The sequence below is a fragment of the Loxodonta africana genome, chromosome 16 (assembly GCF_030014295.1).
Source record: "Loxodonta africana isolate mLoxAfr1 chromosome 16, mLoxAfr1.hap2, whole genome shotgun sequence".
Classification (NCBI taxonomy): domain Eukaryota; kingdom Metazoa; phylum Chordata; class Mammalia; order Proboscidea; family Elephantidae; genus Loxodonta; species Loxodonta africana.
Window position 1 is genome coordinate 45,994,661 of NC_087357.1, and position 14,888 is coordinate 46,009,548.

The window sequence follows — 14,888 nt, forward strand, 5'->3', positions numbered from 1 at the left end:
AAGCCCGGGGCGGAGGGGCCTTCACTCATAATCTGGAGAGTGTCGCCAATACCTGGAGTCTGGAGGGCAGGGCCATGGTGTAAATGGTCTCAGAGAAAAGAGGATTATTTTCAAGCCTTGAGGGCTAATTTAACGTGTTCTGCTGACTTGCTTGGTGCCTGTTATGCCTTCTTTCCCTCCAATTTCTCCCATTTGTAATAGAAATGTCTAGCTTGTGCTTGTTCTGCCATCGTACCTTTGGAAACAGATAACTTGTATTCTAGATTTCGCAGATGAAGAGGAATTTTTGGCTTTTGGACTTGGAGTTAAGACTTTTGCTATGATATGATGGAATGAATATGTTTTGCATGTTGCAAGGATGTGATTTTTTGGGGGGACCAAAGTGTGGAATGTCATGGACTGAATTATGTCCCCCCAAAAGTGTGTGTATCAATTTGCCTGGGCCATGATTCCCAGTATTGTGTGGTTATTCTCTATTTTGTGATTGTAATTTTATGTTAAAGACGATTAGAGTGGGATTGTAATACCCTTACAAAGGTCACATCACTGATCCAATGTAAAGGGAGTTTCCCTGAGGTATGGCCTGCGCCACCATTTATCTTATAAGAGATAAAAGGAAAGGGAAACAAGCAGAGAGTTGGGGACCTCACACCACCAAGGAAGCAATGCCAGGAAGAAAGCGCGTCCTTTGGACCTGGGGTCCCTTCATGGAGAAGCTCCTAGTCTGGGGGAAGACTGACAAGAAGGCCTACAGAGAGAGAAAGCCTGGAGCTGACACCCTGAATTCAGACTTCTAGCCTACCGGACTCTGAGAGAATAAACTTCTCTTTGTTAAAGTCATCTACTTGTGGTATTTCTGTTATAGCAGCACCAGATGACTAAGACAGGGCACTTAGATTGTTTTCATCTTTTTTGCTATTGTGAATAATGCTGCAATGAACATGGGTATGCATATGTCTATTCACGTGATGGTTCTTATTTTTCTAGGATATATTCCTAGGAGTGGGATTGCTGGATCATATGGTATTTCCATTTCTAGTTTTTTAAGGATGCACCACACTGTTTTCTATTGGGGCTGTAGCATTTTACATTCCCTCCAGCAGTGCATAAAGGTTCCAATCTCCCTGCACCTCTCCAACATTTGTTAGTTTCTGTTTTTTGTTTGTTTTTTTGATTCGTGCCAGTAATGTTGGGGTGAGATGGTATCTCGTTGTAGTTTTGATTTGCATTTCTCTAATGGCTAATGATCGTGAGCATTTCCTCATGTGTCTACTATCTGCCTGAATGTCTTCTTTGGTGTAGTGTCTGTTCATATCCTTTGCCCATTTTTTAATTGGATTATCTGTCTTATTGTTGTTGAGGTGTTGCAGTATCTTGTAGATTTTAGAGATTATACCCTTGTCAGATGTATTTTTTGGTCTATAGGTTCTCTTTTTACTCTTTCAGTGAAGTCTTTTGATGAGCCTGAGTGTTTAATTTTTAGGAATTCTCAGTTATTTAGCATATCTTCCGGTGCTTGTGCATTGTTAGTTATGGTTTGTGTTCTATTTATGCAGTATATTAGAGCCCCTAGCATTGTCCCTATTTTTTCTTCCATGATCTTTATAGTTTTAGGCTTTATATTTACATCTTTAATCCATTTTGAGTTAGTTTCTGTGTATGGTGTGAGGTATGGGTCCTGTTTCATTTTTTTTACAGATGTACATCCAGTTTTGCCAGCACCATTTGTTAAAAAGACTGTCTTTTCCCCATTTAAATGGCCTTGCAAATTCTTCCTGAAAGGGCCAAGTTTTTTTTTTTTTTCCTGCTTTAAGTGAAAGATTACAGGAAAAATTAGTTTCTCATTCAAAAATTTATACACCAATTGCTTTGTAACATTGATTGCAATCCCTGCATTATGTCAGCACTCTCCCCTTTTCCCTTTACACCCCAGGTTCCCTGTGTCCATCTCTCTAGTTTTCCTGTCCCTTTCTGCCTTGTCGTCTTTGCTTTTGGGCAGTGTTGCCCATTTGGTCTCGTATACTTGATTGAACCAAGAAGCATGTTCCCCAGGAGTGTTATTGCTTGTTTCATAGGCCTATCTAATCTTTGGCTGAAAGATGGACTTCAGGAGTGGCTTCAGTTCTTAGTTAGCAGGGTGTCCAGGCACCATAGTCTTGGAGGCTCCTCCAGTCTCTGTCAGACCAGAAAGTCTGGCATTTTTTTGTGAACTTGAATTTTATTCTACTTTTTTCTCCCTCTCTATCTGGGACCCTGTATTGTGTTCTCTGTCAGAGAAGCTGGTGGTGTTAGCAGGGCACCATCTAGTTCTTCTAGGCTCAGCATTGTGTAGGCTGTGGTCCGTTATTCCTTTGTACTAGTATCTTCCTAGTATCTTTGGTTTTCTTCAATCCCTTTGCTCCAGACAGAATGGGAACAATACATGTATCTTAGATGGCTGCTTGCAAGTTTTTAAGACCCCAGAGGCTACTCATCAAAGGTGGATATAGAACATTTTCTTTATGACCTGTTTCAGCAGTTGACCTAGACGTCACCAGAGACCATAGTCCCCAGCCATTTGCCCCAGTAACTTGGTCCTTCAAGGTATTTGGACATGTCTCGGAAGCTTTTATGACTTTGCCTTGGTCAGGTCGTGCTGCCTTCCCCCTATATTGCGTGTTGTCTTTCCCTTTACAAAAGTTAACACTTATGTACTACCTAGTTAGTGATTTCACCTTCCCACCCCTCCCCTCCTTTGTAACCATCAAAGTTTTTTTTTCTTTTCCTGTGTGTGAACCTTTTCTTAGGTTTTTATAATCATGGTCTCATTTGGTGATTGATTTATTTCAGGCCACATAATGCCCTCCAGATTCATCCATGTTGTAAGATGTTTCCCGGATTCATCATTGTTCTTTAGTTTTGTGTAGTACTCCATTGTATGTATGTACCATAGTTTGTTCATCCATTCTTCTGTTGATGGGCATTTAGGGGTTTTTTTGCTGTTGTGAATAATGCTGCAATGAACATGGGTGTACATATGTCTATTCGTGTGATGGTTCTTATTTCTCTAGTATATATTCCTAGGAGTGAGGTTGCTGGATCATATAGTATTGATATTTCTCACTTTTTAATGAGGCACCATGTTGTTTACATAGGGGCTGTACCTTTTTACATTTCCACCAGCAGTACATAAGAGTTCCAATGTCCCTGAAACCTTACCAATATTTGTTAGTTTCTGTTTTAATGTTAAAGTGAGATAGTATCTCATTGTAGTTTTGATTTGCATTTCTCTAGTGGCTAACAATTGCATTTCCTCATGTGTTCGTTAGCTGCCTGAATATCTTCTTTGGTGACGTCTCTGTTCATATCCTTAGCCCATTTTTTAATTGGCTTGTCTTTTTGTTGTTGAGGTATTGAAATATTTTATAGATTTTAGAGATTAAACCATTGTTGAATATGTCGTAGCCAAATTTTTTTTTTTCCCAGTTTGTAGGTTCTCTTTTTACTCTTTTGGTGAAGTCTTTATGAGCATAAGTGTTTAATTTTTAGAAGTCCCCAGTTATCTAGTTTACCTTCTGATGTTTGTCATTGTTAGTTACGGTTTGTATTCAATTTATGTTGTGTATTAGGGCCCCTAGCATTTCCATATTTTTTCTTCCATGATTTTATTGTTTTAGGTTTTATACTTAGGTCTTTGGCCTATTTTTCAATTGGCTTATGTGTATGGTATGAGGTTTGGGTCCTGTTTTATTTTTTTTTTTTTACAGATGGCCATCTAATTTTGCCACTACCATTTGTTAAAAAGACTGTGTTTTCCCCATTTAATGGGCTTTGGTCCTTTGTCAAAAAACAGCTGATCATGGGTGGATAGATTTTCATCTGGGTCTCAGTTCTGTTCCATTGGTCTATGTGTCTGTTGTTGTACCAGTACCAGGCTGTTTTGACTACCATGGCTGTATAGGTTCTGTCATCAGGTAGTGTGAGGCCTCCTACATTGTTCTGTTTCTTCAGTAATGCTTTGCTTACCTAGGGCCTTTTTCTTTCCCATGTAGAGTTGGTTTATAGTTTTTCCATTTCATTAAAGAATGCTATTGGTATTTGGATTGGGATTGGGTTATATCTGTAGATCTTTTGGGGTAGAATTGAAATTTTCACAATGTTGAGTTTTCCTATCCATGAGCGTGGTATGTTTTTCCATTTATGTAGGCCTCCTTTGGTTTCTTGCAATAATGTTTTGTAGTTTTCTTTGTGTAGGTCTTTTATGTACCTGGTTAGATTTATTCCAGAATATTTTATCTTTTTAGATGCTAGCATAAATGGTATTTCCTGACTTCCTTTTCATCATTCTCTTTATTGGTGTATAGGAATCCAACTGATTTTTTTATGTTCATATTCTATCCTGTTCCTCTGCTGAATCTATTAGTTCCAGTAGTTTTTGTGTGGAATCTTTGGGGTTCTCTGTGTATAATATCATATCATCTGTGAATAGTGATAGTTTAGCTCCTTTCTTTCCAGTTTGGCTGCGTTTTATTTATTTATTTTCTTGCCTTATTGTTCTAGCTAGGAGTTCCAGCACAATGTTAAATAGGAGTGGTGATAAAGGCATCCTAGTCTGGTTCTAATTCTCAGAGGCAAGGCTTTCAGCCTCTCCGTTGAGAATGATGTACAGGGCCCCTTTTTCATTATGCTGAAGAATTTCTCTTCTATTCGTGTTTATTGAGAGTTTTTACTAGGAATGGGTGTTGGACTTTATCAAATGCCTTTTCTATGTCAATTAAGATGATCATGTGATTCTTTTCTTTTGTTCTATTTATGTGATGGATTACACTGATTGATTTTCTAATGTTGAACCCTCCTTCCATACCTGGTATGAATCCCACTTGGTTGGGGTGTATTGCTTTTTTAGTGTGATGCTGAGTTCTACTGGCTAGAATTTTGTTGGGAATTTTTGCATCTATATTCATGAGAAATATTGGTCTGTAATTTTCCTTTTTTTTTTTTTTTGTGGTGTCGTTGCCTGGTTTTGGTATCAGGGTTATGCTGGCTTCATAGAATGAATTCAGGAGTATTTCTTCGTTTTCTATGTTCTGAAATAGTTTCACTAGTACTAATGTGAGCTCTTCTCTGAATGTTTGGTAGAATTCTCCAGTGAAGCCGTTTGGACCAGGGCTTTTTTTGTTGGGAGTTTTTTATTACCTCTTCAATCTCTTTTCTTGTATGAGCCTGTTCAGATTTTCTATCTCAGCTTGTGTTAGTTTAGGTAGGTAGTATGTTTCTAGAAATTTGTGCATTTCCTCTAGGCTCTCAAATCTGTGGGGGTACAATTTTTCATAGTATCCTGTTCTGATCCTTTTTATTCCAGTTGGGTCTGTTGTAATGTCCCTCATCACATTTCGTATTTGTGTTATTTGCTCCTGTCCTGTTTTTCTTTTGTCAGTTTGGCCAGTGGTTTGTCAGTTTTGTTGATCTTTTCAAAGAACGAACTTTTGGTCTTGTTGATTCTTTCTATTGTTTTTCTGTTCTCTAATTCATTTATTTCTGCTATAATTTTTACTTTCTTTCTTTTTGCGCCTGTGGGCTTCTTCTGCTGTTCTCTTTGCATTCGTTCAAGTTGTAGGATTAGCATTTTCATTTCAGTCTATTCTTTTTTGATGTGTGTGTTTATTGGTATAAATTGACCTTTGAACACAGTCTTTGCTGTGTCCCAAAGGTTTTGATATGGTGTGTTTTCATTATCATTTGATTCTACAAAATTCTTGATTCCCTCTTTGATTTCTTCTGTTACACAGCTGTTTTTAAGCAAGGTGTTATTCAGTTTCCATGTATTTGATTTTTTTTTTCCTTCTTCCTGTTATTAATTTCTACTTTTGTGGCATTGTGATCAGCGAGAATGCTTTGTATTATATTGATGTTTTGGACTTTATTGAGGGTTGCTTTGTAGCCTAAAATATGGTCTATTCTTGAGAATGTTGCACGCGCATTGGAAAAGAATGTACACTTTGCTGCTGTTGGGTCAAGTGTTCTATGTATGTCCGTGAGGTAAAGTTGGTTAGATTCTCCGTATCTTTGTTGAGTTTCTTTCTAGATGTTCTGTCTTTTACCAACAGTGGTGTGTTGAAGTCTCCTACTATTGTTGTGGAACTGTCTATTTCACTTTTCAGTGCTGTTAGAGTTTGTCTAATGTATTTTGGAACCCTGTTGTTGGGTGCGTAGATATTTATTAAGGTATGTCTTTTTGGTGGATTATCCCTTTAATCATCATATAATGTCCTTTGTTGTCTTTTGTGGTTGATTTTTGCCTTAAAGTCTATTTTATCTGTGCTTAGTATTACCATTCCTGCCCTTTTTTGATTACTGTTTGCTTGATGTATTTTTTCCGTTCTTTGATTTTTAATTTATCTATATTTTTGTCTAAGGTGTATCTCTTGTAGACAGCATATTGATGGGTCATGTTTTTTATCCATTCTGCCACTCTTTGTCACTTTACAGGTGCATTTAAGCCACTTACATTTGGTGTGATTATCAATAAGTTTGAGTTTATTGTCATATTGTCTTTTTGTGTGTGTGTGTGGTGTTGATGTTTTCTTTGTTCCTCTTACTCTCCTGTGCTGGGTTCCTTTTGTCTGGGGATTTTCTTTTCTTTTCTTTCGTTATTACTGAGTCTGTGTTTTTCTTCTGAAGATTTGTTAACGTTCTTCATGGTTACCTTGATATTTACCCATATCTTCCTAAGTTTGAACCAGTATTTTATTAGTTGATATTGCCTTGACTACTTTTCCATTTGAAAGTTCTATACCTACTCCATCTATTCCCTCTTTTATTGTTTTGATATTGTCATCATTTACAGATTGATGTCTCTTTCTCCCTGTTTTAGGTCATTTAGCTTTGTTTTATTATTGAGAGTTCTTTACCTAGGTTGGTATCTGACTGATGCTGTCCTGTGTCCTAGACTTCAGTTGTTGTCCGATGTGGTTGGTCTCTAATTGAAAGACTTCCATTAATATTTCTTGTAAGTTTGGTTTTTACAAATTCCCTTAATTTCTGTTAATCTGGAAATGTCTTAATTTCATCATCATATTGAGAGAGAGTTTTGCAGGATATATCATTCTTGGTTGGCAGTTTTTTTCCTTTAAAGATTTTGTATATGTCATCCCATTGCCTTCTTGCCTGTGCAGTTTCTGCCAAGTAATCAGAGCTTAGTTTTCTTGTTTTCCCTTTGTAAGTGATTTTTCATTTTTCTTGAGCTGCTGTCAGGATTCTTTGTGTCTTTGGTTATGGCAAGTGTGATTATGATATGTTTTGGTGACTTTCTTTTGGGGTCTATCACATATATGGTTCACTGAGCTTCTTGGATGGTCAGCTTTTCATCTTTCATATTTGGGAAGTTTTCTGCCAGCAAATCTTGAGCAATCTTCTCTGTGTTTTCCATTTTCTCCCCCTGTTCTGGAACTCTGATCACAGGCAAATTTTTGCTCTTAGTTGTGTCCCACATAATTCTTAAGTTTTATTCATTCTTTTCTCTGATTTTTCCTCAAAAAAGTGGTGTCCATGCATTTGTCTTCAATCTTGATAATTCTGTCTTCTGTTGTTTCAAATTTGCTCCTAAAACCTTCTATTGAGTTGTCCGTTTCTGAAACTTTGTTGTTTATCTTTTGGATTTCTAGTTCCTGTTTTTGTATGATTTCTAATTATTTATTTATTTTTATGTTTTATTCTTGTATATTTTCCTGAATTCCTCTATTGCTTTTTCTGTGCTTTCCCTGATTTTGGCTATGTTTTTGTTAGTTTTGTCTGTGTTTTCCATGGCTTTGTCTATTTTTTCCTTGGTTTTATCTGTGTTGTTTTTTTTTTTACCTTTTTCCTAATCTCTTGGTGAGCCCTAAATATTAGCCTTTTGAATTCCATATAAGGTAGTTCCACTGCCTTTTCTTCTACCAGAGGGTTTTCTTTGTTTTGATCACTTGCTGGAGCCATCTTGTGCTGCTTTTTTATATGTTTTGATATTGTCTGCTCTCTCTGAGACATTAAGATATTATTTTCTTTATTTATTGGCATTCTTCTGTTTTGTTCTGCTTTTTTGTTTTGTTTTGATATCTCAGAGCATGTAGGCCAGGCATGCTTTGCTGCTTGCTCATCTGTGGGCATGATAGTTCTCACCACTTTGTCCAGGTGGGTAGGGCAGCAGCAGCAGGGTGAACCCACTTAGTTGTACACTGGTTTGGTGAGGTGACTGAGAGTGGACTGTGTGGGTGCTGTCTGCCTCCTGATGTTGGTTCAGCAGTGCGGGAATGTTCACAGACCCTTGCCAGATGGGCAGGGGTGTTGGAAGGGGTGTGGTACAGGCTCACGTCTGTCCATTCAGTAGCTGGTTGGTTGGCAGGAGGAGAGGAGTGGTGCAGGCCTGGTGTGGCAGTGGGCTTGAGTACTGGGGGCATTCTAGCTACAGCAGTATGATGGGTGCTGGCAAGAAGGGGGAGGTGGTATGTGAGGCTAGGTGAGGGGTAGAAAGAAAATAAAAGAGAGAAAGGAAAAATAAAAGGGTAGCTGGTGGATGGGGGCAGGGTGAACCTGGGGGCAGGTGAGAAGGGGGGTCAGGTGGTATATGGGGCAGAAAGGTGAGGAGTGGGAAAGCATGTTTCTCTGGTTACTGGGTGCTCTGTCTCCCATTGGGATGTCCATGAAGGTGCCTTCCCATACTCCCTGTCCAGGGTCACTGCACTATGTTAGTTGGCAGGGGACCACCACTCTGTATGTTTCCTCGTTCTCTGTTTTTCATCAGTTTTTTCTTCCATTTGATGTTTGATCTAGTTTGATCTTTATCCTTTCATTAGATGCTTAGGATTCCAGGATTGATGATTATATCTGTTTTACTTAGTTTTTTAGGTCTTTGCTGCAGTGGGACAGCATAGTGTGTCAGTTTAGGGCACCGTGTTGGCTTCCCTCCCCCAATTCCTTTCTTGTTTGCTCTTTTTCTCCTCTGTACAGATGGGAAGGTGCCTGTAGAGGTGATCCTTTCAACTGTTCCCTACACATTTATGGAGCACGTGGGCCTGGCAGTGCTAGTCGCTGGCACACAGTATGAATGAGACATAAGCCTGTCCTCAAGTTCTCCCTGATGGCGGGGGTGGGGAGGAGGGTAAAGGTGGGTGTGGAACATCCCAGGGCCAAGGTTTTATCTCAGTATCAGGGAGTGGGACATGCCCTCGGCCCCCATTCCCAGGAGTATGCAGAGATGAGGGGACTCCTTTCCTCCTTTCCACTTCACCACACTGACCTCTGCAAACTCACACAGAATTATCTTAGAGCCTATCATTGAGCAGACACATCATACAGACCACAGACTGTCCAGAAAACCCGAAACACCCAGTGTTGTTTGGCCAGATAGACATAAAACAATCAGCCCTCAAAATAACTAAAAATCTGTTTAAGCCACCCCAGGCATCTATGCAAATTGCCAATTACTGACTGGTCCTTGGTTTTAGAAATCTTCATGGGCCCCTCCCCTGTCTCAAATGGAGAAATCCCCAAGCTGTTGCATGGTAAGTGCCACAGTTAGCACCTCCCACCAGCCCAGGTTGCCTGGCTGGCCTTGGTCTCCCTGCTCAGCCACACTGCCCTTCCTTCCTTCTCTCTGCTCTGTATGCTCGCTTCTGCCATGGAGACTTTTGCACGCTTTTCCTTCCTTCAGATTTCAGACCATTGGTCTCTTTCCTGACCTCGCACACTAGGTCCAATCTTCCTGTCATGTTACCCTCTATCTTTTCTTCTAATAGCTTCCGTCACAGTTGTGATTTAGCATTGGATCGCATCACCATTCCATTAATGTTTGTCTCTAGACTGTAGGCTGGAGGTAAATGTGTTTATTTTGGCTCATGAGACACAGTGCAGCGTAGAAATGCAGTAAGCATTTATCGAATGAATGAATGAACACGTAAATGAGGCTAATCCTGGTCCAATAACCTCATCCTTACTCCCCTCCAATCATACCTCCCAAACTATGTCTTTGATGAACTGTCTGATGAAACCTCCAGAGTGAATCTGAGATTTTTTGGTGTCAGACATCTTAAAGTTGCTGCTTATGTTCTATTTTATCAAAAAGCAAAGCTCAAGGTCAGGGGCAGTTAGACTAATTTTAGAATCCAAGTAAAACTTTGAAAGGTTGCAATTTTGCTTGAAAACAGGCTGTTAGTTTTTTAGGATTCTTTAACCTTTACTGGTTGTGTGCCTTTGGACAAGTTAATCGACATCCGTAAAATTAGGATATCAGAACCCAGTTCATAGAAGCTTTGAAAGGACTATTCAGGTAATGTATTTTCAATCCTTCCCCATTAATTGTGATGCTAGTTGTAGTTTTTAAAAAATATTTTATTGTGATTTTGGAGAAAATTTACATTGCAAATTCGGTTCTAATTTAACAGTTTCTATACATTCTACTCAGTGACATTGGTTACACTTTTTACAATGTGTCAGCATTCTCATTATTTCCATTCTGGTTGTTCTGTTTCCAGGCAGGGCTGGAAAGTCTCAGGCAGGGCTGACCCAAATATTTGAACTGCCAACCTTTTGGTTAGCAGCTGAGCTCTTAACCACTGCACCACCAGGGCTCTGACCCAAATATAGCTACCTGGAAAAGTAAATTTTCAGCATCAGTCTGCTCTCCTTCTAGCTTTGTCTGGAGCCTCCCCTTCCCTGGCCACCTAGGAGCACTACATTCACCTGAGCCTGCCATCCTAGCAGTACATGCTTTCTAAGTCATTGCGTCCTTGTGCCTCTTCATTGTGTTTTTAAGGTTAAACAAAAATCAAGTAAGAAACAAATTGCTAATGGCCCATAGTGGATAAATATCTTCACATTCCTGTGTAACATTTGTATTTAGCAAAATAAATTATGACATTATATATTAATAAAATATGGTATCTCCAAATAGTAAAATACCATACACCCCCCAAAAAGGAATTATTATGTATCTATATTTATTTATTTATTATATTTATTAACATGGAAAATGTCCACCACCCACTCTTGAGTGAAAAGCAGGTTACAAGCATATATGACTTGATCATATTTATATTTGTGTGTGTGTGCATGTACTTTGTTGTTGTGTGCCCATTGAGTTGACTCTGGCTCATAGTAATCCTATATGATGGAGTAGAACTTGCCCATAGGGTTTCCTAGGTTGTGATAAACTTGTTGCCATCAAATCGATTCCGACTCATAGAGACCCCAAAAGACAGAGTAGAACTGCCCCACAGGGTTTCCAAGGAGTGAATGTTGGATTCAAATTCCCAGCCTTTTGGTTAGCAGTGCCACCAGGGCTCTTAACCACTGCGCCACCAGGGCTCCATAATTTAGATACTTTAGATAAAACCAAAACCAAACCAAACCCAGTGCTGTAGAGTAGATTCTGACTCACAGCGACCCTATAGAACAGGGTAGAACTGCCCCATAGAGTTTCCAAGGAGCACTTGGCAGATTCAAACTGCCGAGCCTTTGCTTAGCAGCCGTAGCACCTAACCACTACCCCACCAGGGTTTAGACAGTAGAGCATAATCCCAGCAATTGTCCTTTGCGCACACTCCTATGTATTTAACATGCCACTGCACGTTCTCTTGACGATGTCTGTCTTCTCAACTAGGTTTTAAACATCCCTGAAGGCAGAATCATTAGATTCTTAAAACCTGTAAACATATTAGGTTTACAAATCTAATGAATGAAAAAATAAAACACACTGAGTAAAAAGCCATGCAATATTTACAGCCCTCAGCTATTACAAACTTATCCAAACACTACTTTTCTTTCTATTAACTACGCATACTCAGAACTGAGTTCTTTTTCACTCTAGGCCATGCTTTGTCGTTCATTTTCGCTTTTGAAGTCTGCGTTTTCATCATTACTAGTAATGTCCTTTTGAACCATATCCTGAACTTTTTCTGCAATATCTTTTGGTAAGCTTTTAATCAAAGCATCGTACGCGCCTTTCTTCCCATGATGTTGATACCAATTCCGGAGCAGTTGGACTTTTTGTTCAGCTGTATCTTGAGGATGGTTATTCTTGATCTCATCCATTTTGGGTTCTTTCATACCATTCTTTCGAACAAATTCTTTAACTTGATTTAGTGTCATTAGTTCAGCAATAGAAGTGATATATTTACTCAAGTCAACATCTGAAAAATAGAAAAGTCTTGGAAAGTTTGTTTCTTCTAAAAGAAATTCTTATTACTACAGGCCATTTTTATTTCTCCCCTTCTGGTACTTAAGAATACAACTAAGTCCTAGAGATCTCAAGAGCTGATTGGGGGAACAAAAGCAACCTTGAGTTCTAATCCCAACTCCTGCTATGTCCCCATTAATTTGCTATATAACCTGAAAAAGATATATACCATCTTTTTATCTTCTTTTCTCATCTGTAAAATGCTACGGCTGGGAAGGATCATTCCTAAGTTCCTTTATGAATCTGATGATCAGTGACTCACAAATCTAAAAGTACGGGCAAAGGGTTCATTATCATCTTATCTATGTATCACAAGTCAAAGAACAGAACTGAACATGATCATGTATGTTGTTACAGAGCTTGGCTACACCCATAATAAACCGAGTCTACAATTAAAATTGACCTCTAAATCAGTTTAGGCAGGAGTTCTATTATGTGCCTAAATGGTTGTGAAGAAAAATTCTCTTAAGGCTTAGAATATAGTGTCCCATTGCTACCTGATTTTTTTTTTTTTAATATTTTATTGTGTTTTCAGTGAAGGTTTACACAGCAGATTAGGTTCCCATTTGGCAATCTGTGCACAAGTTGTTCAGGGACATTAGTTACATTTTTCACAAAGTGTCAACATTCTCCTTAACTGCATTATGGTTATTCCGTTTCCAGTGCTCTAGTTTCCTTGCCCCCTTATCTTCTCGTCTTCGCTTTAGAGTAATTGTTGATCTTTTGGTCTCATATAGAAGATTTTTTAATGAAGCACTGTACTCACAGGTAATATTCTTTATTTTGTGTGCTAATCTGTTATTTCACTAAAAGATGACCTCAGGGAATAGTTTCCGTTCAAGGTTTAAAGAATATCTCAGGGTGATAGTTTCAGGGAGCCTTCCAGTCTCAACTGGTCTAAGTCTGGACTTCTTAAGAATTTGAGTTCTGTTCAGCATTTTCTCTCCTATTCTATCTGGGTCCATCTATTGTGACCCTGATCAGAATGGCCGGTAGTGGTAGCTGGGCACAATTTAGTTCTTCTGGTCTCAAAGTAGATGAGGCTGTGGCTTGTGTAGTTTATTAGCCCTGTAGACTAATTTCTCTGAGACTTTGGTTTCCTTCGTTCTGTTCTACTCTTAACAAGTAGAGACCGATAGTTGTATCTTAGATGGCTGCTCGCAAATTTTTAAGATCCTCGATGCTACTCAACTCACTAGGATGCAGAGCGTAAGCTTTGTAGTGCTAGTTGACTGAGTTGTCCCATAAGACTAAGGACCTAAGCCTTTAAACCCAAGAAAATCATTCTTGCAAAGCGTTTGGTTATGTCTGAGAAGTACCTGTAACTGTGTTCTCTATGAACATATATGTGTGCACACACATATCTGTATGTACACGTACATATAGATACTTCTATCTGTGCACACATACGTGTGCCCCTGTACCTATCTGTACACATATATGCCTATGCACCTACATCTGTGTCCATACACTCCTTTTTGGTTATTGTTGGTGTTGTTGCCAAATTACATATATCATATTCTTTAGCACAAACATCATTTTCTCTTTTGTACCTCTTAGTGACATTTTACTTTGGCCAAGCTGTGCTGATTACACCCACATTCTGTGCTACTTTTCCCATCACCAGAAGTAACAAGTATCTACAATCTACAGCGTGGCTACCTGATTTATTTTAACTATGTATGATGGTTATAAATTTAAAGAAATTCTCTGATAAACTCTTGATGGTGAGTAGTAAGAACTATAAGCTCAAGAAGTAGCAAGGCCCCGCAATACATCACTGAAATGAGTAACTTTATTTTACTTTAAAACTGGCTATAATAAAAGCCTTACCTCTGAAATTCAGTGGTTCCATTTCCTAGGGAGAGAAAATGAAGGTGAGGAGAAAGATAAATAAAAACATATTTAGAATGGTTTTAAGATACTCTTCTAATTCTTCCTTATTTCAGAAGGAAGTATAACCAGTTGCTTGGTGTATAAAATTAGGAAACTAGACTAAGTGATTAAGAGGGGTTTTTTTACCCTTCAAATTCTTACTCTGAAAGGCTCCAGTGTTGCCAGAAACAAAGCAACATTGGCTTACATTTTACAAAGGGTAGGAACTTAAGGATTTCTTGAGAATAATTCTTGAGATTATTTTTCACATAGACACATGAAAATAAGCATAATAAACATAATCATCCTGAAAGTTACTTCACTGTAATTATCCTTATTTTCGACACCAGAAAATGGCTCAAGTTGAAATTTTTATACCATATTGATTTAAAGAAACTTAACTCCCACTGAGACTGTCCCCAAATGCAAAAATCATTATTCAATTAAGTGGAACTTAATTCCCAGTGTGTCTTTTTGCTTTTTGAAATGCCTTGATATCCCGTATTGGAAAAAGTTATGGCAAGAGATTAGGTCAACAGGTAGAGAGGGCTTGGATATGGAACCCTGATACTGTCCAGGCCCTGCAAAGGGATGTCTCTGCAATCTCTCTGCAGGAGTCACACCAACAGAGACCATGGATGTTCACTAAGTCCTTTTTAAACTCACACTGAACATATTCTCACTGACCCCTTTTGTTGATTCTTATTTGTGTAGAGACTTACTTATAAATTAAGCACCACATCTGAATTCATTTTAGATGCATTTCTAACGCTTGTACACAAGTAGGCATACAATAAATGTTTGCTGAAAAAAATAGATAAAA

The 14,888-nt window shown here is 38.6% G+C and overlaps 1 protein-coding gene across 2 annotated transcripts in view; it reads right to left on the minus strand.

Annotated features, from left to right (window-relative positions):
* Nucleotides 1-4,951: 4,951 nt before the first annotated feature.
* The window catches only part of FAS (Fas cell surface death receptor), a 58,434-nt gene continuing 48,497 nt past the window's right edge, over nt 4,952-14,888 (minus strand). For both annotated transcript variants that reach the window (XM_010589125.3, XM_023546942.2), the window contains exons 8-9: nt 14,024-14,048; nt 4,952-12,143 (exon numbers count right to left, since the gene is read on the minus strand). In XM_010589125.3, the coding sequence (XP_010587427.1) occupies nt 11,818-12,143; nt 14,024-14,048 (351 nt within the window). In that variant the 3' untranslated portion in view covers nt 4,952-11,817. The remainder of the gene's footprint in view (nt 12,144-14,023; nt 14,049-14,888) is intronic.